The following is a 25,524-nucleotide window of genomic DNA, read 5'->3' as shown; positions in this document are numbered from 1 at the left end:
GTATGTGTGTGTGTATGAAATAGGGCCATTTTATATATATATAATAAGTGCAAACCAGATTCCAATATTTCCTTTTCTAGTTATAAACAGATCAAAGGAAATACTGAGCTACAGCCAGAAAACATCATGTAAAGAGTTTAAACTGTTATTTGTCTTCTGGATACCTCTGGATGGTAAAATAATCTGAAGGAATTTGCTATAGCAACTACTTCATATACACACTAAGCAGCCTTTGGCCAGTGACATGTAATGATCCTCATTAAATAAACGACCAGGTCTTTAAATACTTCAGAAATCAGGAATTTAATAATTCTCTTTTTCATGGAAAAGGATACTTCTTTGGTTATTTACTTGGAAATGTCATTTTAGAGACAGGAAAAAAGGAAGAGGACACAAAACTACAAAAACATGCATCAACTTATTTAAGATTCTTAAAAGTTTAAACAGCTAGATACAGAATTTCCTTCCCCACCTGCAGTATCTGAAGAAAATTCCTTCCTTGCTGAGCCATCTACACTGGGAATGTACATATCTTTCTCTAAAAGCACCGACATTAAACATATTCTTTGCTAATATTTTTAATAAGAATTTAAAAAAATTGCCACAGCACAGTTTCCTGGTTTATTTACAATGGATTATGCTTAAAAAAAAAAATGTACAAATAAGCCTAAAAATCAAATGTAATAAGTGTAATTTCCTCATCTATAAAATGGGGACCCTCATATTTGTCCTCAAGGAATTGCTGATTAGTCCATGCAGGTAAAGCACCTGGCAGAGTCCTTGGCATTTATAATATGAGCATTTAAGTAAATGATAGTAGAACCAGCTACCATCACTCTTGTTATAGCTATCACTACCATTATAGATAACTGGAAAATTCCTTGAAACTTTTATTGGAAAATTGTCACAAATTTTTCTTTATGAAAACTCGCATCAAAATCAGGCCCCAAATCATTTCACTATAGTAGTCTGGATCTTTCTTTATATTAGTGGTTTTAAATGTGTAGGTCACAGTCCCACTGATGGTCTTTGAGAATTTTGCAGAAGGTTTCAACCAAATCCTTATTGTCTTTTATATTTATTTAAAATTAAACATCCTTGCTGAGCCCTCTATCATGGGACTTGCCCTTATGAAGCTCGTTACTGCAAAGGAGAGGCTAAACTTGCATATGATTGGGCTGTAGAGTCTCCCCCTGAGTACTTCTATGTTGTTCAGATGTGGCCCTCTCTCTGTCTAACTGAGCCACCTCTGCAGGTAAATTCACTGCCCTCCCCTCTATGTGGGACCCGACTCCCAGTGGTGTAAATCTCCCTGGCAATGCAGGATATGACTCCCGGATATGAATCTGGACCCAGCATTGTGGGATTGAGAATATCTTCTTGACCAAAAGGGGGATGAAAAATGAGACAAAATAAAGTTTCAATGGCTGAGAGATTTCAAATGGAGTCGAGAGGTCACTCTGGTGGACATTCTTATGCACTGTATAGATAACACCTCTTAGGTTTTAATGTATTGGAATAGCTAGAAGCAAATACCTGAAACTATCAAACTCCAACCCAGTAGTCTGGACTCCTGTAGATAACTGGATAACAATGTAGATTACAAGGGGTGACAGTGTGATTGTGAAAACCTTGTGGATCACACTCCCTTTATCTAGTGTACAGATGGATGAGTAGAAAAATGGGGACAAAAAATAAATGAAAGATAGGGTGGGATGGGGGAGACGATTTGTATGTTCTTTTTTACTTTTATTTTTTATTTGTATTCTGATTCTTTCTGATGTAAGGAAAATGTTCAGAAATAGATTGTGGTGATGAATGCATAACTATATGATGGTACTGTGAACAGTTGATTGTACACCACGGATGACTGTATGGTATGTGAATATATTTCAATAAAACTGAATTTAATTAAAAAAATTAAACATCTTACTGGTATCTAAATTTTTTAATTGCCTTTTCTCCACTGGTATGTATCACAGGGGCGAAAGACAATTAAAGTTGGGCACTTTAGTTGGGGGTCTAGAATTGTATCCCTTTTCCTTGCCAAACTGAAAGATTAAAATATAATTTACACAGTCCTAAAAGTTACAATAATGCCTCAACTCCCTGAAGAAAAGACTGATGGTGGTGACAAGTATTTGGTGATCTGATATAAGCCTATAATTTCAAGTACATCAAAACCTGAGGTAAAAAAAAATATATTTTACATAGCATAACTTTATAATTTTTTATAAAAGCCCATTAGCAGCAGTTTACTGGTAGTAAAAAGATTAGTGTATTAAGGAGGTAAGTGATGTTGGTGAAGTCTGATGCTTTACATTCAAACCCTATCTCATGGAAAAGTCACTCCAGACCTGGTAGATTTAAGAAAAAATTTTTCACCTACCCCAAATCTCTAGCAAAGGAACCACCTCTTCCTACTTATCCAAACCAAATTTCTCCATGAGGTTCGTATAGTATTGGCACAGAAACACATTTGATGGTGTCGTAAAGATGCTTTAGTATGTCACATACTTCAAAGGGCATTTCCCATACCAAAGGTGCTTAGTAACTCAATCATACTGCTTCTGACTAATTAGCTATCAGAGAAATGGTAATTTCTATCAACAAACTGAGTTCAAAGCTTGTGAAATGACAAGCACCACTATCTTAAAAGACATGGTCATGTATTAACATGAATAAAATTAAATTTCTCTTATTAAATTCCACCAGCCTGGCACTGATTGATTTCTTTGCCAGCTGCTCTTCCAATGCCAATAAAAGCAGAATACTGGCATCAGATATCACTTCAACCAACACACAACTCTCTGGATTTGCTGGTTACTTTAACTTATGCCTGCTGATCTATTCTGTAAAGATCGCACTGTAATAAGTCTCTTCCATCCAGTGTTTCTCCATGGAGAGGCAACATTTCTCTAAGGTTGCAATAAAGAGAAGTAAAGAGGTACACAGGAAGGCAGGCACAAGCTTACCTGGTTTAAAGGGGAATGTGACTCCATCACCGGAAGTATCGGTAGAGCCCGAATTAGCATCTATTCCTTCACCCTCAGATACACTCTCAGCACCATTACGCACAGGCTCAGCTTCTTCTCCATTTTCTTCCACAGCTTTCACTTTTTTTAGGTTAGAGGGGTCTCTATCAGGATGAAACCCTTGGCTCATTTTATCCTGTTCAGATTCAAGTATTTTTTCACCTGAGAGCTCCTCTTCAGCTTTAGGCTAAAGCACAAATGAACAAAGAGGTTATATTTTCTTCACGGTATATAAATATACATGAAGACCTATACCTACCACCTCCAAAAAGCATAGGAAAGCATATCCCTCAAGACAAAGGCATCTGTGCTCAGCATATGGTACCAGAATGGTAAGTTTATAAAAAAATGGTAAGTTTATTTTCTGATTTCATGTCCTGGGGTAGGCACACAATTTAAAAGGCTACTGAAATGCTTTAACATGACTAATGAAACCCAAATATACCAAAGGATAGAATGGAAAGAACTGTTAATCCTTGGAACTTGATGGACATGAACAAGTCCTAGTCAGAAATCTAAAACAAGCATTCCTACCCTTGCCACTGAAGCTCAGCAATATAAAAAGGAACACTATAGGGGTATTTTGTACTGTTCTCTGGCTGTGAAATGGTAAGGTCAGTGAATTGCTTAAAATATCTCAGTCCCATAAAGCTATCACTATCTCTCATTTTATAAGGAAGCCCCTTGTTAGTTAAAATCTATTTTTGTTTATTGGTTCTTAGAATTCTGAGGCTGTGGCCTTATTTAAATCATGTATAGAAAAATGCTTGGAACATATTCCTCTTGGGTGAAATTCAGGTTCTGGTGGATCATACCTATTTTTAAAAGACAAAACAGTATTGAAGTTATTTACCAGACTATTTTTTACAATCTCAGCTTCAAATATCAAACAATAATAGATTTCTCAAGAGCCATATGAACCATCAAAACACCTTGAGGCAAAGTTCTCCATAAACTCTGAGTTTCTCTTTTTGATGATGAGTAAATACTCTGAAAACAATCCTTTGGAAGAAGCACTCAGAGGAAAGAGGCATTCGAATTGATAAATTCATGCTAGACGAAGAGCCAAAAACTGGGGCTGGTTCAACAAAGGACATATATATCAGGAAGTGGTTCAACCAAATTGATTTATGAAATTGTTCTAAAAAATATTTAGAGTAACAAGTTCTACTTTGTTCTACATGCAAAGTATTATAAATATAATACTAGAAAATTTTCTTCTACCAGATATCAGATCACGGTTTTAAAACAGACACTGTATTTTTAAATGTTATTAATAGAAACAGATGGGGGAGAACCTAAGATGGCGGCTAGGTGAGACACGGCAAAATAACACCTCCATGAAAAATACTAGACCCAGAATACCGGTTTTAGTGATGCACCAGCTGGACAAGGTCTGCTAGAACTACAGGGGCCGTACACTTGGTGAAAACGGGAGTCTGCATTCTGAAACGAGTGAGTAAGCCAGTTGAAAGACCCGCAACCATGCTTCAGTGTGGGGAAGCCAGGGGTTGGTATTTGGAGACGGACTGGTTCTTTTCAAAAAAAAAAAAAAAAAAAAAAAAAAGGGAAAAACCCAGGAGCAGCTGCATTTGCAACGGTGAAAACCACACAGTGGAAGCACAGCAGAAGCAGTCTGAGCCGGCCTCTCGGTATCTGGCATGGAGGATAGTCCACTACAGACTCCCTCAATGCCAGGGGAGCAGAGGGGAGAGCCGGAAGGAGAAAGAAACCCCGCTCCTTGCAGCCACTCCCCGGCGGGCTGGAGACACTCCTGCCCGGGGCCGTGCCCACAGTCCAGAGCAGCGCCAGTTGTCCCTGAGCTGGGAAAGAGGAACTGTGCGAGGAGAGGGGAGGGATGGAGACGCCCTGTTCAGCATCTTTGCATTAGGCTGAGAGCGCCCCTGCACGGCCCGGCAGCCCGGGGCTTCCCTTGAGGGATGACGCGCACTTGTGACGTAGCATAGCCTTCCCTCAGCAGAGGTCCTGGAAGATCACAGCTGAGAAGGGGGGCCCGCTCAGAAAACTCAGGGACACTATATCAATGCCAGTGGTTTGTGGGTCAGCATCAAATAGGATCGGGGTCAGAACTGAAATGAAGGCTTAGACTCTTGCAACAGCCTTGAATCTCCAGGAACACCTGGGAGGTTTGAATATTAAAGCTGCCCTTCCTCCCTGTACACCTGTACACATGCCCCACATTCAGGGCAGACGGCTCCAGCAATACACCCAAACTGAGTTCACCAACTGAACCCCACTAGAATCATTTCCCCACACAGCAGAAGAACAAAGTTGAGAACTGACTTGAGGGGTATAGGTGACTCGCAGACGCCATCTGCTGGTTAGTTAGAGAAAGTGTACATCACCACTTAGATTGGTTTTTTTTTTTTACAACTTGAAAGAAACTTATCAAGCAAAGCAAATGCCAAGAGGCCAAAAACAACAGAAAATCTTAATGCATATGATAAAACCAGATGATATGGAGAACTCAATCCTAAAGACCCAAATGAAAATATCAGAAGAGACACAGTACTTGGCACAATTAATCAAAGAACTACAATCGAGGAATGAAAACATGGCAAAAGATATAAAGGACATGAAGAAGACCATGGAACAGGATATAAGGGACATAAAGAAGACCCTAGAAGAGCATAAAGAAGACATTACAAGAGTAAATAAAAAAATAGAAGATCTTATGGAAATAAAAGAAACTGTTGGCCAAATTAAAAAGACTCTGGATACTCATAATACAAGATTAGAGGAAGATGAACAATGACTCAGTGTCCTAGAAGTCCACAGAACAGAAAATGAAAGAACAAAAGAAAGAATGGAGAAAAAAATAAAAAAAAATCAAAATGGATCTCAGGGATACGACAGATAAAATAAAACGTCCAAACTTAAGACTCATTGGTGTCCCAGAAGGGGAAGAGAAGGACAAAGGTCTAGAAAGAGTATTCAAAGAAATTGTTGGGGAAAACTTCCCAAACCTTCTACACAATATAAATACACAAAGCATAAATGCCCAGCGAACTCCAAATAGAATAAATCCAAATAAACCAACTCCGAGACACAGTCTGATCAGACTGTCAAATACTGAAGAGAAGGAGCAAGTTCTGAAAGCAGCAAGAGAAAAGCAATTCACCACATACAAAGGAAACAACATAAGACTAAGTTGTGACTACTCAGTGGCCACCATGGAGGCGAGAAGGCAGTGGCATGACATATTTAAAATACTGAGAGAGAAAAATTTCCAACCAAGAATACTTTATCCAGCAAAACTCTCCTTCAAATTTGAGGGAGAGCTTAAATTTTTCACAGACAAACAAATGCTGAGAGAGTTTGCCAATAAAAGACCTGCCCTACTTCAGATACTAAAGGGAGCCCTACCGACAGAGAAACTAAGAAAGGAGAGAGAGATATAGAGAATTTTAACAGACATATATAGAACCTTACATCCCAAATCACCAGGACACTCACTTTTCTCTAGTGATCATGGATCTTTCTCCAGAATGGACCATATGCTGGGACATAAAACAAGCCTCAATAAATTAAAAAAAAAAATTGGATATACTCAAAGCACATTCTCCAACCACAATGGAATACAAATAGAAGTCAATAATTTTTGAACTGTAACTCCACTATTTACTTCCTACCTGATATAAAATACACAAACTCTAATGACAAATCAGTGGTTTTGAACTCAATGTAAAATATGTAAGTTTTGACAAGAACTATATAAAGGTGGGGGAATGGAAGAGTACAGGAGCATAGTTTATGTGTCCTATTGAAGTTAAGTTGGTATCAAAGAAAAACAAGATTGTTATAGATTTAAGAGTTTAATTTTAAGCACCACAATAAACACAATTATCAGAGAGTATGACCATAGAGATCAAAAGTAGAGTATGGATTAAGAGAAATGGGGGAAGGGGCAATGGGGAGTTAAGAAATGAGTGTAGGGTTGTTGTTTGAGGTGAAGGGAAATTTCTAGTAATGGATGGTGGGAAAGAGAGAGCATTACAACATTCTAAATGTGATTAATCCCACTAATGGAAGGATAGGGAGGGGGTAGAATGGGAAGATTTAGGCTGTATATATGTTTCCACAATTGAGGAGAAAAAAAAAAAAAAAAAAAGGACAGTCTAAATAGATGACAACTGAATGCGAAGGATGACCCTGGATGGGATCTCAGGATGGAGGACAGGAGGCTCAGGATGGAGGACAGGAGGCTCAAAGGGACACAATTGAGACATAGGGGGAAAAAAAAAAAAAGGAAATACAGAATGTATGCTTTGTATCAATGTTGAATCTCTAGTACTTCTTAGCTGCATTTAATGGGATTGCATGAAAGAATGTTCTTGTTCATGGGAATTGTACATGTGAATTATAGTGTTTGTTCAAGGATGGGTGCAGCTAGCTCTCATACGTTCAGAAGACAGAGCAATAGATGATGGATGATAGGGAGGGAGGGAGGGAGGGAGAGAGGGAAAGAAATACCGGTGTGACAGCATGTTAAAGTTGGTGGATTAGCTTATCAGGGGAGTGGGGTCAGGGTATGCTGGAGTTCTGTGTATGGGGTTTGTATTGTTTTTGCAACTGTTCCTATAACTTTGAATTTATTTCAAAATAAAAAAAAATAAAAAAATAAAAAAAGGAACAGATGGTTTTTGGGCTTGTTTCCACAATGGATATAAAAAGTTCATGGAAATATACACCAACAACAAATATGAACCCATAACAAACACAGCCATGGAAAGAGAAGTGTATGAACATCAAAAGAAAGAAAGAAAGATATGAAGCTCCAAGAAAATAAAGCATGGAAATTATTTTTTTAAAACATGGCAGAAACTTGACATCTTTTAAACTGAGATAGAAAAATGAACTGAGTATGAATCATAAATCAGTGACGTCTCTTTTTCATATTCCATACTCTATTCTCTTCTAAATTAATTAATAATGACCTTGTAAATACCATCATATAATTAAAGACAAGGTCACCAAGAAAATCATTGGCAATTTGGGATGTGAGTCTGAAGAATAGTACTTAAAACCAAGCTCACTAATGTAAAGAACAGGATAATTACATTATGCAACTATATAGTATTCTATCTCAGATACTGTAAAACTGAAAAATTCCTACTGTAGAAAAGAAATATATAGGATTCTCTTCCTCACACCTAAAATCAACAAGACAATCCACTGCATATAACTGGAGGTATATTACCTGGAAATTCAATTTCTAACAAAAAAAAGTATAAAGAAACTTGTTCATGGATAACAAACCATAATTCAGGGAACCTAGAATGACTAAGGTATCTGAGGCACATTGCTATGAGGGATATTTCAAGGAAATTCATAAAAAGAGAGGAATTAAACATATATGATGATTATTTGTCTTTCATCAGGATTAAACTAGTTTGAAAGTAATCTAGTAGGTCCTAAATTGTTTACTAAGAAAACCAGATTAAAGAAAGCACCTCATTGGTTGGACTGACAAGGTAAAAATGTTATAGGAATCTGTCAAAAGAATAATTTATTTGACAAAACTGCCCACTTAGTAACGCAGTGAGTTTTTAAAGCACTAGAAAATCAAACAATTACATAAGTAATGACTGATGAAATGCTGTCATCCTAAAATTTTTAAACAAATTTTAAGATACCTTGATCAGAAATTTGAAGATAAATCATCCTGCTTGTTATCTTTCTAGGCAATAATTTAAAGAATTTGGTAAAATAAATATTTGCAATGATCTAACCACCTAGTCTCATAACCTAAAATAGGCTGATACCCAAAACACAGTATTTTAAAGGCTGAGAAAATAATCTATTTACAGAAAAAGAGAAACTTCATCAGTGGAAATGAAGACAATAGCATCCAATATTTACTAAACTATTCAAAATAATAAATGCTCAACCATAGGAAAGGCAAGCAACTCAGATTCCTGAATGTAGTCTGTGTGTAAAGGACCAAATACTTTTTACTTTACTCTTAAATTACCAGTTTAAGAAAAAAATGACACGTTCATATTTGAGGAATAACAATCTAGAGCACGTTTTACCAAACTACGGTCCATGGGCCAAATCTGGCTCGCCTCCTATTTTTGTATAGCCCACAAGGTAAGAATGGTTTTTAGATTTGCGATGGTTGGAAAATTTAAAAAAAAAAAAAAAAAAAAAAAAAAAAATCAAAAGAATAATATATGATGTCATATGATGTCACATGAATATTATATAAATTTCAAGTTTCAAAATCCACCAAAAAGTTTTATTGGAATATAGCCATGCTCATTTGTTCACTCATTTTTGATGGCTGCTTTAGGTTACAGCAACAGAGTTGAAAAATAGTAAGAGATCATATAGCCCACAAAACCAAAAATATTTACTATTTGCCCTTTACAGAAAAAAGTTTTTGCTGACCCCTGACCTAAAGAATAGGATGAATATTTGAAGGGACAGGAATTGTGGCCTACACGTTTAAGATTCAATAATGCTTAGAATTCTAGCCACAAGGCAAAGAAGCATGAAGCGTAACAGAAGAAAATGAATGAAAGGCATTTGACTCTAAAGAATACAGCCTATGAAGCTCTTACAACCATATCAGGAATGAATGCGATTCCCCTGCCTCTGGAAGGCATTTTATTCTCTGTAGGAGCAACATTTTCTTGTTCAGCTGCAAGAGGAGTGCAGCAATTATTTGCACCTCTATAACTTACTGCCAATTCTTAACCCCTTATAATGATAATGAGATCAAACCCATGCAACATTTTAGTGGTTGCTATGGGATTAACTGTGACATCAACAGAGCATTATGTGAGAGCAGTGACAAGACAGGGAAAAGTAACAAAGGGCTACTGTTAGCTACCTGAAGATGTAAGAATTATAAGCAGCTAGAAAAACCTTATGAAGTAAATGCATTTAAAGTTCCATTAAGATCACTTCTATATTTTAATATTAGCATTTTAAACCTTCAGCAGAAATTATTTTAATAAAGATAGGTTTTACAAGAGCTGAAAAAGTAAAAAAGTTAAATATTGTTTATACCATTCTTAACATTTATAAGCTTCAGTACACAACACTAAGGAGGTTCGGATTACAGACTAGGATACTGTTAGAGCGATACTCAGGACTAAATCTGCCCTTGTTTCTTGTTCACAATGTCTGCTGGATTTTTTTTTTTTTTTTTGCTTTCTTTTTTTTTTTTTTTTTTAATCATCATTTTATTGAGATATATTCACATACCATGCAGTCATACAAAACAAATTGTACTTTCAATTGTTTACAGTACCATTACATAGTTGTACATTCATCACCTAAATCAATCCCTGTCTGTCTGCTAGATTTTGTAAGCTGTAATCTAAAATCTGGTGTGGCTTATTTCATACAGACAAACCACATGAGAAGAAGTTGTTAATGGGAAGTTGAAAGATGACAGATTTGAAACGAATTTTCTGAAAATGTACCAGATAGTTTCTACCACCACTGCCAATAGATATATATTTTAAGTTTCCATTTTTGTTTACCAGATTTGTCTTTCCATCAAGTTAAAACAAAGAAAAGTTGAACTGGGGTGAGGGGGAAAGTTGACCAAAAGTTAAACAATAACTATTTTTTGCCATTTCAAAAGAAGTACTTTGAAAGAGACAAGAATTAAACGAAGTTAAACACAGTATTATAAAAAAAAAATTCTGCTGTAAATGGACAAAAAAAAAATCAGTCCCTTAGCTTCATTTATCAAATTTTACTTGGAAAACAGTATCTCAAGAAAGTGGTACAAACCCACACTTGTCTAATGAAATGGTACTACTGATCTGAAGACGAGTCACAGAGATTTATTGCCATCCCTTACCTCCAACTCCACATCTAACATCTCTTCAGTGGTTCGGGTCCGATCTTTTGGTTTCTTCCACGTCTTTGGTGCAGTTATAGCTGTTTGAGCTGAAAAACAAGATCCAGACCATTACCTGTCATTGCGCAAGACATGTTTGGAAACATTAGATCTAAATGATACCTGTATTTAAATTCCACAGAACACAAAAGGGCTTCACTCATACCCAAGAGGCAGCTGGAAAATAAGGGGAATGATTATACAGTTGCAGCCCAGAGACTACAATGGCAAAGGTCTTAGGCACAAATTGTTTTCATATCAGCTCACAGAGCCTTCCAACCAGAGATCAGGATTCCTCTTATTTTATGGTAATACATACCTAGGAACATAATCCAGTATGTGGTGAATCTCTACAAAAGAAAACTGTCCTGAGAGCCAATTCTAGATCTGGGTCTGCTTCTATCAACCAATTGTGCGATCTTAAACAAGTCACTTATCAAGCTCCTGCATTCAACTACAAAGTCTAAGACTAGATGGTATCTAACGACTAGATGATATTTAAGTTTCCTTTAAGCTATAAAAAAAATTAAGTTCAGGATTCTGTTTCTGAAAGTCTTCTGGATAATAAAAGGACACAGACTAAGATTTCATCAGACAGGCAGCACATTCAGCAGTCATCTCAAATCAATTATGGTGGACTAGCCTTTCATGCTATGGGGATGAAAACTAGAGAAATTTATATAGAAAATTTTAATTATACTTTGCATGTAATATCGAGCATACAAAGAACTTTTAAAAAATTCATTTGGCTTACAAATTCTGCAGAATCACTTATTCACATTTAGATGTACAATTTAAATACAATTTAACCATCAAAAAGTAAATAAAAGACATTAAAAGGATCTTATAGAAGGCAATAAGAGTCAACAGGTAGGGGAAAGTGTTATAGATAGACAGTGAAAGAAAGACCAGTCAATGCAGACATTATTAAAATTAAACAGGAAGCTAAAGGGTAATATCTGAACTGACTCCCTATGCAAACACAAGATTATTCACTGACACTAATCCAAACAATCTGGGACAGCCTCAAATCTTTTTCAGAAGAACAGTAGACCATGACACACAAAATGTTCTTGGAAACAAGGAAAAGAAACATTTTGTGTGAGTTTGGATGTATTATGTCCCCCCAAAACACCATTATCTTTGATGCAATCTTCTGGGGGAAGACTTATTAGTATTGACTAGGTTGGAACTATTGGTTCAGTGTTTCCATGGAGACGTGATTCAATCACTGGGCGAGACCTTCCACTGGATTATTTCTATAGAGGTGTTGCCCCACCCATTCAGGGTGGGTCTTTATTGGATCACTCGAGTACTTTAAAAAGAGCCACAAAGGCCCAGATGCAGAGCAGCTGTGAGTTACATTTTGGAGAGCAAATGAGAAACATTTCAAAGACAGCCATTAAAAGCAGACTTTTGCTCCAGAGAAGCTAAGAGAGGACAAATGCCCAAAGAGCAACATTTTGAAGAACACACAGGAACTGAGAGAGGAGCTAGAACACAACCCACGATCAGCAGATGCCAGCCATGTGCCTTCCCAAGTTAGAGAGGATTTCCTGGATGCCACTGGCCTTCCTTTGATGAAGGTACACGATTGTTGATGCCTTACTTTGGGCACTTTATGGCCTTAAGACTGTAACTGTGTAACCAAATAAACCCCCTTTAAAAAAGCCAATCCATTTCTGGTATTTTGCTTAATGGCAGCATTAGCAAACTGGAACACATTTAACACTTTTCTTCTCAAAATTACTATAAAGTCAGAAAAAATGCTCTGTAAATCTCCTTTGTTACATAAACTTCAAGTCAATTAGTCTTTATTCTTCCCTTCAGGGACCATAATGAACAAGAAAACATCATTAGACAGCTATTCTTTCTTTTTGGTCTATTCAAGGTAAACAATTTTTTCAAAGTATGAAACAGCGATTGTGGAAACTGTGGGTAGGTTTAACTTTGGACTGTCTAACACATACTGAATATGTACACCACCTTTTCTGTAATTACTTTTATTTTTTTATGCATCTTCTTATTTTATATAACCAATCTGTTTTATGTGAATCTTCCCAAAATCCTTGTGATTTTAATTCTGCTTCCAAAGCAGAATCTTCTTAAGAGTTACAGAGTTTGGGCAACACCTTTCTGCATGTGTGTTATATTTTACAACGATGGTAATAGCTGAAGTTTTGGAACTGTGACCCATGATATTCTTTGAAATTTGTTCTCTAACTACTTGTTAAATCATGCTTTGCAAGTTATCACTGTTTTGTATATATGTTAAAGTTCATCATAAAAAAAGTATTAAAAATTTGAGGTGTACGTTTACAGAAAAATCATGCATAAAAGACTGAGTTCCTGTATACCACCACATTATTAACACCTTGAATGAATGTTCACAAAAGGACATTTTTATAATTGAACTATTAACTGTAGTCCATCATTTACAATGGATTTCACTGTTTTTGTAGTTGTTTTTCTTTTCTAATTTTTACTCTAGTAACACATACACATTCTAAAATTTCCTCTTTTAACAACATTCAGATATATAATTTGATGCTGTTAATTATAGATAATTCAGTGTTCTTAATTATATTCACAACATTGCGCTACCCATTACTACTGTCTTATTAACAAAACTTTACAAATGACCTAGAAACTCTAGAATTTAAGCATTAACTCATTTCATACCACCAGCCCCAACTCTGGTAACCTATACTCTAGATTTTGACTCTATGGGTTTGCTTATTCTAGTTATTTCATACCAGTGAGATCATACAATAATTGTCCTTTTGTGTCTGGCTTATTTCACTCAATATGTTTTCAAGATTCATCCATTTTGATGAACTTCAATCCTTTTTATGGCTGAATAATATTCCACCGTGTGCATATAGGACAAGAAGATCAGCCCAAGACAAATGGGAAGTGCAGGCTCCTCTCTTGTCTTATCTGAGCTGGCGTGGAGCCAGAGCCTGGGTGCCTCCTTCTTCTCCTGGCCTTGTGTTTGCTAGAGGTGTAACAAATTCCTAGTTTATAGTTCACAGGAGTTTGTGTGAAAGCTCCCTCTACTTCCTTTGAAATAGACCTCCTCCCCATCCTAGGTACTCCCTTGAAGGACTTCATGTAGGTCATCCTTTGCCCCCAGGCCATTTCAACTTATTAGTTTCTCACACTGTCCCAGCTGTCAGCAAGTGGCTTCTTTGCCCTCATAACAAACTCTGGGAGGATGAGTGGGAGATATATTCCCTGGCTTAGTCTCTCAGATTTTTACCCAATAGATTGGTACTGACACACAGGCACACCAGTATCACAAAGGGGCCACTCGGCTCCCTTTGAAACAGGGCCAGGGATCCCCAATGGGAGTGCAAGATGGCTCCACCTTGTGCTGTGGAAGGGGTGGGGGAGGGGCCAGCAAGGGCACCAGCAGCTTCTTGTATGGCTTTTGAAGTTGTGTTTCCTTAATTCAGCACTTTCCCAGTTATTGCAGCCCTTTAAAACTACAGAGACCCTGCTCAAATTTTTCCATTTTTTCTCCATTTGTTCTTTTGCCTGTTCAAAATCAGTTGCTATTTCTTTTAGCTTGCTGATCTTTTTCTACCTCTTCAAATCTGCTATTGTGTGTCTCTAGTATACTTAAAATTTCATACAGTCTTTCATTTCCATAATGTCTGTTATTTTTCTATGCATTCTTTCAAACTCTTCTTTATGCTCGTCTACTGTCTTCTTAATATCCTTTGTGGCATCCTTCTCCAGTGTTTACATAACTCCAGAGTTCTTAGCAAGTGAGATTTGTCCTTTTTTTTTCACTCAGTCTCTGGAGAGAGATGTCTTACACATCGCCACATTGATGACACACACCAACCGTTTTTAAAGCTGCCTTTACTTGTTTGGCACTTGCCCTGTTACTGCAACCCTTTAACTGTTTTTCAGTTTTGAAGAAGTTGGCTCTGCTTGTTTTGCTAGTTGTTCAAAGATTTTGTGGGAAACAACATCCTGGAGTGTCTTATGCCAACATCTTGGTCAAATGGACCCCTATTCAAGTTTACTGATCTTCTAAATAATCACCATTTTTGATTTATTGATTATTTTCCCTCTGATGTTTTTGTTTTTTATTTCACTTATTTCCTCTCTTATCTTTACTACTTCCTTTGTTCTAATTACTTTGCGCTTAACTTGCTCTTCTTTTAACAGTTTCTTTACGTGGAGTCTGAGGTCATTAATTTGAGAACTATATTTTCTTTCTAAAATATACGTTTAATGGTGTAAATTTACACCTAAGTACCGCTTTAGCAGTGTGGTAGGCAGAATAATGGTGCCTCCAAAGATGTCCATGCTGTAATCCCTGGAACATATAAATATATTACTTTACGTAGCATAAGTGACTTACAGATATGATTAAGCTAAGGATTCTGAGATGGTGAGATATTATCCTGAATTATCTGAGTAGAACAAATTTAATCTAAAGGATCCTTTCAAATTAAAGAGAGAGGAAAGAGAATCAGAGATTTGAACATTCCACGCTGCTGGCTTTTGAATCAGCAATGAGACAACACAAGTATGCAAACCTCTAAAGGCTGGAACAGACAAGGGAATAGATTTTCTCCTAGAGCTTCCAGAAGGAACACAGTTCTAATGATACCTGTTTTAGTCCAGTGAAACACATTCTGGACTCTGATCTCCAAAATTATAATAAATTTGTGTTATTTTAAGCCAGTAAGTTTGTGTTATTTTGTTACAGCAGCAATAGAAAACGAATATAGGCAAGATTCCACACATTTCCATATGTTGGGTTTTCATTTTCATTCAGTTCGAAATACTTTATAATTTTCCTTTTGATTTCTTCTTTGACACTTGAGTTATTTAGAAATGTGTTATTTTGCAAACCTTTGGAGGGTTTTCTGGGGGCATTTTTATTTTTGAATTCCAATGTAATTGCATTGTCAGAAAGCCCTCTTGTTTTATGGCCTAAAAAATGGCCTATCTTGGTAAATTTTCCAGGAATACTTGAAAAGAACGCGTATCTGCTATTGCTAAGTTTTCAATAAATGTCAATTAGGTCAAGTTGGCTGACTCTGCCGTTCAAGTCTTCTATATCTTTACTGATTTTCTGTCTACTGGTTCTATCAATTATGTGTTTTCCAATTATGTCAATTCCATGTCTCTATTATTTTTTAATTTAACAATTTCCAGAATTTCTACTATATACCTATCAAGCAATAATTCTGTTTATGTTTATGAATATATGAAACAGATAGTGATAACGACATACTTAAAAAACCAGTGATTTTTTCTGCTAAGTCTAACAATTGTACCAGTTATGATTTATTTTCTGCTCATTATGGAAAATACATTTTTCTTGTTTCTTTGCATGGCATGGCTTCACTGGTGAATTCTACCAAACATTTGAGGAAGAAACAATACCAATTCTACACAAATTCTTCCAGAAAGTTAAAAAGGAAGGAATACTTTCCAACTCATTCTATGGAGTCAGCATTACCCAGGTACAAAAACATGAAAAAGTCAATTCCAGAAAATTATAGACCAGTATCCCCCATGAACTAGATGCAAAAAAACCTAAACAAAATTTTAGCAAATCAAATCCAACAATAGGTAAAAATAAAAATATATCATGACCAAGTTTTAACCCAGGAATGCAAAGCTGGTTTTGCATTCAAATACTAATCTAATAATATCAACCAAACTATAAAAGAAAACCATATGATTGTCTCAACAGATGCAGAAAAGGCACTTGAAAACATTCAATATACTCGATTAAAGGTAAAACTCTGAGCAAACTATGAATAAAAAAGAACTTGATTTGTTAAAGTAAAAACCTATAGCTAGCATTATGCTTAATGGTTCCTGAGATCATTAAGACTGTTTCTTCTCGCCACTTCCATTCAACATTGTTCTGGAGCTTCTAGCTAGTACAATAAATCAAGAAAAAGAAATAAAATGCACATCCAATTAAAAAAGAAGCAAAACTGTCTTAACTCACCAATAACATAACAGTCTCTATAGAAAGTCCAAAGGAATCTATTAAAAAGCTACTAAAACTCATAAGTAAATTTAACAAAGTTGCAGGATACAGGATACGGCTCATACAAATCATCACAACCAAAAAGAGAGAAATCATCTCGAATAGAAAGATGGGCTCATTCTATACAACTTATTCAGCAAAATGCTTTATTTTCATTTAATTTATTATGAATATCCATCCAAGTCATTATACATATCTATCTCATTCAAGTATCATCTGTACAATATTCCATAGTATGGATGTATCATAATTCAAATAATCATTACTCTTAAAAGACATCACACTATTTTGCCACCAAGAAACAAAAAAAAAACCACCTTAACTATTTAAAATACATCCTCATCTTTTACTTCCAACACTCTAATTACCATATGTTAATAAACTTGGTAAAAGTTTATTGAACATATATACACATATATTTATGAATTTATTTTAATAGATAATGCCAGATTTAGTTCCAAAAAGTTAGAGCAATTCACATCCCAACAGGAATATATGTGTTGAATTTCCTTCATTCTCACCAGTACTAACAGTTGCAAAATGGTATCTCCACACGCATTAACAAGTAACGAGAATGAGCATCTTTTGCTATTTTTATTGGCTATTTGTTTCTTCTTTTCTGTGAAATGCCTATTTTCATCTTTCAACCAATTTTCTACCAGATTGTTTGCTTTTCTTTTTAAACTCCAGGCACATTCTTTGTAGACAGAATGTTAACATTTTACATATTTTTTTCTTTTGATTTTTTTAGCAGAGAAAAAACTTCAGAATTTTATTTATTATTATAACTTTATGTTGCAATTTCTCTAATTAATCTGTGCTATATTTGAAAACAACAACAAAAAAGAAAGAAAACATACATTTTAATTAATTGGAAATTAAGGCAAAAGAAAAATCTTCCTTTTTGAGAATGTCTCAAATACTTATAAAAGTGCCACTTTAAAATCGAAAAAAATTTTAAATGGATTCATTTGCATGAGAATGAAAGCACTACCAGCCTTACAATCTACTTTTTTTTTTCTTTCCTTTTAAATACCATGTGTTTCTCTGATCTCTGAGGCATATCAAAGCTACAAATTTAGCTTCTACCCTTTGGTCAACAGCAGGTTCATTTCCCGCCCTCCCAGTGCAAAAAATCTTTACTGTAAGACAACCAATCCACTTAATGTACCCTCGATATTTTACATAATCAAAAACTTGGATACAAGATAAGAATACATTAGTATTAGGATTGAGCCCTTTAAGGACAGGAACTGTTGCTGTTCTCCTCTGCCCAACATACACAGTGCCCAGGCCATAAGTGGATGCTCACTGAAAAGCTGTTAATGAATAAATGACCTACAATAGAAATTAAGTCTAAGGTTAATCTCTCTATATTGTAACAATAACACTGGTTATGTCTCTTTGTGTTAAGGAGGTTCTATTATATAATCCCAATTTCACAGATGAGGAAACTGAAGTACAGAGAGGTTAACTGAATTGCTCCAGATTCCAAGAAGAGTAAAGGTGGGAGCTGGAATCACAACTTCAAAGCCCTTTACTTTTCAGTGTGATACCTTGGTCAGACAACACCTTACTTGACCCTTCAATTTCTTATTTGAATTCCAACTTCATTTTTATGTTGGTTAGGTTGCCTTTTGTTTTGTAGCAGGGGCGAAAATGGAGTTAAGCAAGGGAGAGCAGTGTGAAGAATGTAGTTTGCATGTTACCCCTATGGCATAGTTTGTCACCATTAAGAAAATAAAACGGCAAAGTGACTCCAAGTAGAAGGTTTGTTCCAAAAAGCTCGGCAGAGGACAATCCGTTACGCAATTCTGTCAGCAGTAAGAACAAAGAAAGATGACTCCAAATGAGATTACTGACATATTTTCTAGGCCTTTGTATTACAATTTACTTTTCTTTCCACAGCCTCTTAGGAATTTTGCATTTTAATAAATGCTTTTGTGCCACTTCAACCATCATCAAAAAAGACTGCAATTTAAGTGACCGTAAATCAAGTACAGATGCAAAAATGTCAAACTAAAGTGCAAACATATAATTTAATTAGAGAATAGACTAAGGAACAAGTCTATGGAACAAGTCTAACCTTTCTGTCTACTCAATGCTTTTCAACTACTAGACAAAATGCTGTAGCTTGCTGCCTTGCATATGCAAACCTGGGTGAAGAAAAACCTCCCATCTGATCATCAGTGAATCCATATTGCCAGTGGTTTACAAGGCAGAGAGGAGTCTGCTCTAATGTTAATCTGGGGGAACCATTACAAGTAGTAAGACACACTCTAAAAAAGGAGTATCTTACTCCTTTACTCTCCCACTTACTTATTCTTTATCTTATGCATCCCTATATATATATTTACACATCTGTACTTCTCTATAAGATCATTGAGTTCCTGGTGGAAAGGGACTTTGCCTCAGTCTTCTCTGGTTTTAGAGGTCAGAAGAGGGCTGTCCCATAGTAGCGATAAATTAACATTACCTGAACAAATGAAATCAATCTATTACTCAATTTAATTCTGATTTTCTACTAAAAGTAGTTAAATATAGATTTATCAGATTTTCTCCTACTACATTGTAGAGACTTATACTTAGGCCATCCTATTTCTTGGTTTTCCCTAATAGCTCCAAATTTTAATATTCTTCCCATATGCGTCCCAAAATAGGGATTGGAATATGCAGTCAAAAAGTGTTCCAACTTTTAATACACTTGGAAATAAATTCAAATTATAAATTTTAGAATCTATTATTGAAAGATGAAGAAAAAGTCAGCATCTATTTATTCCAACTGTAGTTGCACGAATGTATGTGGAACTGAACAGAACAAATCTTAAACCCAAACAAGGGGAATTTTTATGCACTCATGAAAAACTGACAAGTTACAAACAGCATTAGAAACTTACACAGAAAGAAATTTCTGAGGAGTACTTCCATTCTTACTCTTTGTATTACTGAACAATGATAACTGATGCTCATAGTAAAATAGACATTTCAGGGTATGGAAGAATATTAAAAATTATTTAAAAACAGACTGATAAGTACATTTTAAATGTCAACAACCCATGTTTCATGAGAGAATTATCCTTTGAATTAGACCTAGAAAACTTAATTGCAAAATTTATAATTAACTTGATTTTGTTTGTAATAATGACAACTGTTATTCATATTCATGGCCAAAAGTTTTTCAGCTAACAAATGAGGAAAAAGTGAATAATACCTCATTCCCATCTTGTTCCCAGCTCTCTCTCCCCAGGCAAAACCATTATTAAGCATTTCTTACCAGCCTACCTGGAAAATATTGGTGTATATGAAAGCATATATGTATACGTGAATATGTGTACAGCCTTTTCTTTTTTACCTACTATACATGCTGTTCTGCACTTAGCATGGATTTAAAATTAGAGTAGAACTCATTTGCAACAAAGGTACAGGCAAACCTATGCTTTTGGGATCATAACATGATTTATAACGTGATTTATGTAATTTATGGAACATCTTAATATGTGCAATATCAGATTTCAAAAGGAATCTCTCCCTATATGATCAGATACATTGATTTAAATGATGAATGATGCCACCTAATATCTCACTGAGTATTAGATACTACAACAAAAATAATGATTTTCATTTTTGTTTTTAAATGATTTATTAGGTACCAAGGTACATCATAAGTTATATGCACAGATGCTGGAATCAGCAGAAATTTGGGGAGAGAGGTATTAACTAAAGCACTGGGATAACACCTTCTGTGCTTTTTGCTGTCCTGTATTAGTCACTTAGGGTAAGAACATTCGACTTTGAACTCCTGTCACATCTACTTGTTTATTCAATGTTAATTTGGATAAATATTATATTCATCTTTAATACAAAAAGAATACCTTTCTTCAGAGAGAATTATTAAAAATAATTAAAAATTTTTAAAATTTTGATTTTTCAAGTTTAATGTTTACAGATTATTTAATATGGCAGGCAAACTAGAAAAGCAGTAATGAGCGCTGACTGTGGAGCTGAGTTTAAGTGTTGGCTTTGCCAACTTGCTAATTATACACTTGAGCTAATCTCCTCAGTGCCTCAGTCTCCTCTTCTGTAAAATAAGGATAAAAGAATTGTTGGGAGGAGTAAAGAAGTTAATACTTGTAAAACACATACAACATTGCCTGATATACAGTAAGCACTTTATTATTATTATTATGTATATTTATAATTAATAATAGTATAATATCAAAATAAACACATTTTTCCCACCTGGGTGGTATGGCCTATTTTAAATATATTTGATTTGTTATTGTCCTAAAACAAAACAAAACAAAACAAAACAAACAAAAAAAACCTACACAACTCAAGAACAAACTACCAATAACACCATACCAATACCAGGAACAACAATAAAAGCCTATTCGTTTGGTCAAATGAGTAAACAAACATTTATTAAAAGCTGTCTAGGGGTAATTAAAAAAAAAGATTTAATAATCTTAAGGTATAAGTTAGATGGAGAGATAAAATGTATACCTACTAGTTTGCTAATGCTGCCGGAATGCAAAACACCAGAGACAGACTGGTTTTTATAAAAGGGGGGTTATTTGGTTACACAGTTACAGTCTTAAGGCCATAAAGTGTCCAAAGTAACACATCAGCAATCAGGTACCTTCACTGGAGGATGGCAAATGGTGTCCAGAAAACCTCTGTTAGGTGAGAAGGCACGTGGCTGGCGTCTGCTCCAAAGTTCTGGTTTCAAAACGGCTTTTTCCCAGGATGTTCCTCTCTAGGCTGCAGTTCTTCAAAAATGTCACTCTTAGTTGCACTTGGGGTATTTGTCCCCTGTTAGCTTCTTTAGAGCAAGAGTTTCTTTTCAACAACCGTCTTCAAAATGTCTCTCATCTGCAGCTCCTGTGCTTTCTTCAAAGTGCCCCTCTTGGCTGTGGCTCCTCTTCAAAATGTCACTCACAGCTGCACTGAGTTCCCTCTGCCTGTCAGCTCATTTATATGGCTCTACTGATCAAGGCCCACCTTGAATGGGTGGGACCCATGCCTACATGGACATATCTCATGAGAGTTATCACCTACAGTTGGGTGGGGCATATTTCCATGCAAACAACCTAATCAAAACGTTCCAACTTAATTCCCACTAACATGTCTGTCCCACAAGATTGCATCAAAGAATATGGCTTTTTCTAGGGGTCATAATACATTCAAACCAGCACACCTATAAACATTCCTAAAGCACTGTAAATATTTTGAATTGGCATAACTGTTTTTACATATTAAAGAGTCAAGGAATTTCACAGTGGAACAGTTTTGTGAAGACAATAACATTAAAAGAATTAAATTTTGAGGTTTCTGAAATGACTTGCTCCAGAGCTCTGTTCCTTCAGAGATACTTTCAGCAACAAACAAGAGCTGCTGGCAGAACCATCTTTCTCTAAAGGGTTGCAGTAAGAGGGCAAGCACCAAATCAAGAAAAAGGCAATTTAAAAACAGTAGGATTTGTGGGACCCTAGCTGGCCTCTACCCCACATCTCCTTCACAGACTTCGTACATGGACTGGTATGCAGGACCCTGTTATAGAAAGAGTAGAGTAACCTTAGTGAATATACCAAGAGCATGTATGTCTGTGCCAATCTGCCTGGTGGCAATGTGAAAGACTGAATCAGGACATTTGTCTCAGGCTCACTGTCCCAGAGCTTGCCCTGTGTGAAGAAGGCAGCTTTTGGAGCTCTCCTATAGAACAATGTGGAACAGTCAAATCATAACTGTCTGGGGCAAAGGTTTGCATGCTGTGGGACCTACAGTGCAGCACCTGGGATTGTTTTCGTCTAAGGAAGAAGGGGCATTTGGATCTGCGCAAACAGGGTATTCCCAGGGTAATGCACAGTTGTCCAGGACAAGACGCAGGCTTAGAAAAGCCCAGGAAGGATCTTATACTTTTGCCTAGGGCTATTCTCTAAAATGCATCACATAGCTAAGCTCTGAAGGAGAGCTCTCACACAGGTCAACCTGCAAAGATTGAGAAAGGTGGTTTCTTTCTCTCTCTTTTGTTGCTTGCATTCAAGGAAATCCCTAACATAACACTAGATAAATAAAAGTTTTAGGAACAAATGTCTCAGTGTCTACTTTTCAGAGATAACACATTATAATGTCCAGGTTGCAACAATAATTACAAAACAAAGACACAGGAAATAATGGCTTGTGCAAGGAGCAGGATAAAGAATTGGAAAACATCAATTAGGAAGACCAGAGCTTGGATATGGCACACAGACTTTAAAGAAATCATGCAGAAGAACCAAACAGAACTGAAGTTCACAGTAACAACAATTTAAAAAATTCCCTAGAGGGGTTCAATAGCAGATTGGGGCTGGCAAAAGACATTAGTGAACTTGAAGATAAGAGAGTTGACAACATTCAGTCGGAGCAGCAGAAAGAAAGAAGTGTGAAGAAAAGCAACCAGAACTTTAGAGACCTGTAGGACAGGATCAAGCACAACAAAATCTGCATTGTGGGACTTGTTGAAGGAGAAGAAAGATAGAAAAGGACAGAGAGATTGTTCAAAGAAATAATAGCTGAAAATTTCCCAAATTTAATTAAAGGACATGAATACACATATCCAAGAAGCTCAACAAATTTCAAACAGGATAAATCCAAACAAACCCACATAAGGTAATCAAACTGTCTGATACTAATGACAGAGAATTCTCAAAGCCACAAGAGAAAAGCAACATGCCATGTACAAATGAGTTTCAATAAAACTAAATGATGATTTCTCATCAGAAACCATGAAGGCAAAAGGCAGTGGGATAACATATTTAAAAAAACGTGTACCAAGAATTCCATATTTGGCAAAACTATCTTTGAAAATTGAGGGAGAGTTTAAGATGTTCCCAGATAAACAAAAACTGAGGAAGCCTATCATGTCTAGACTGGCCCTACAAGAGATGCTAAAGAGAATTCTGTAGGTTGAAAGGAAAGGACAACAGACAATAGAATGAAAGCAAAGGAAGAAATAAAGGTCTCTGGTAATGACATGGTTACGTAAATATAAATGCCAGTACTATGGTATTTTTGGTTTGTAACCCCACTTTCTACTTCCTACAGTGTCTAAAATGCAAATGCATAAAAAGAAATGATAAATCAATGATTGAGGACTCATAATGTATAAAAATGTAATTTGCAACAAGACCTACATAAAAGTGGGAGGATGGAGGGGTATAGGAAGATAGCATGTGTATGCTTTTTAAGTTACGATGGCATCAAATGAAACAAGATTGCTCTAGACTTAAGAATTCACATTTAATCCCCATGGCAACCACAAAGAAGATATTTCTAAAATATGCACAGAAAGAAATATGAGAAGGGATTATAAAGGGTTCCCTACAAAAACGGGCTAAGGACTCAAACATTTTCCAAAGCAGATATACAAATACTCAATGGGAACACTGTAGGTAGGCTCAATATCACCGGCTACTGGGGAGATGCAAATTGAAACCCCAATGGGACACCTTACATCTAGAAGAACAATTAGTATGTTAAAAAATGGCAAATAAGTGTTCTTGAGGATGTGGAAAGATGAGAACTTTAGTATACTGTTGGTGGGAATGAGGAATGGTACAGCTGCTGTGGAGGAAGTTTGGCAGTTTCTCAAAAAGTTAAGCATATTAGCAGTAAACACCCGAAACTATCAGACTACAACCCAGAACCCTTGAATATTGAAGACGACTGTATAAAAATGTAGCTTATGAGGGGTGACAATGTGATTGGGAAAGCCATATGGACCACCTACACTCCCCTTTATCCAGTGTATGGATGGATGAGTAGAAAAATGGGGGTAAAAAAAAAAAAAAAAAAAAAGGCACCCAGTGTTCTTTTTTACTTTAATTGTTCTTTTTCACTTTAATTTTTATTCTTATTATTTTTGTGTGTGTGGTAATGAAAATGTTCAAAAATTAATTACGGTGATGAATGCACAGCTATATAATGGTACTGTGAACAACTGAATGTATGCTTTGTATGACTGCATGGTATGTGAAAATATCTCAATAAAATTGAATTAAAAAAAAAAAAAAGTTAAGCATAGAACTTTATGACCCAACATTCCCATTTCTAAGTATATACCCCAAAGAATTAAAAGCAGGGACTCATACAAATATTTGTACCAATGTTCATAAAAGCATTATTCATAGTGGTCAAGGGGGTCAAACATAAACCAAAGGTCCATCAGTAGATGCATGGATGGATGTGGTGTGGCATACACATACAATGAAGCATTGTTCACCCTTAAAAGGAAGGAAATTATGATACATTCTACAAGTTTCATATGCATGAACCTTGAAGACAACATGTTGAGTGAAATAAGTCAAACACAAAGGGACTGAAATTGTATGACTGCATTTATATGAAATAGCTAGAATATGCAAATTCATAGAGACAGAACAACATTGTAATATCCTACTGAATTTTATGTATGGAAGGGATTGAGACAGTGTGGGAACCCAGGGCTGGGGCGTCTCCCCCTTAATAATAAGAAAACCAACAACACACAGCAGCTAGTGTGGTCTGGACAACAGATATCAATTATCTGGCAACTCTCA

The 25,524-nt window shown here is 35.9% G+C and overlaps 1 protein-coding gene across 21 annotated transcripts in view; it reads right to left on the bottom strand.

Moving 5' to 3' along the window:
- Positions 1-25,524, bottom strand: part of EIF4G3 (eukaryotic translation initiation factor 4 gamma 3) — a 443,721-nt gene that overhangs the window by 115,872 nt on the left and 302,325 nt on the right. For all 21 annotated transcript variants that reach the window (XM_037828262.1, XM_037828266.1, XM_037828268.1 and 18 more), the window contains 2 exons: positions 10,879-10,967; positions 2,976-3,222 (listed from right to left, as the gene is read on the bottom strand). In XM_037828262.1, coding sequence (XP_037684190.1) covers positions 2,976-3,222; positions 10,879-10,967 — 336 coding nt within the window. The remainder of the gene's footprint in view (positions 1-2,975; positions 3,223-10,878; positions 10,968-25,524) is intronic.

Source organism: Choloepus didactylus, chromosome 2 (assembly GCF_015220235.1).
Source record: "Choloepus didactylus isolate mChoDid1 chromosome 2, mChoDid1.pri, whole genome shotgun sequence".
In the NCBI taxonomy this organism is placed as follows: domain Eukaryota; kingdom Metazoa; phylum Chordata; class Mammalia; order Pilosa; family Megalonychidae; genus Choloepus; species Choloepus didactylus.
This window is presented reverse-complemented; position numbering and strand designations above follow the sequence as displayed.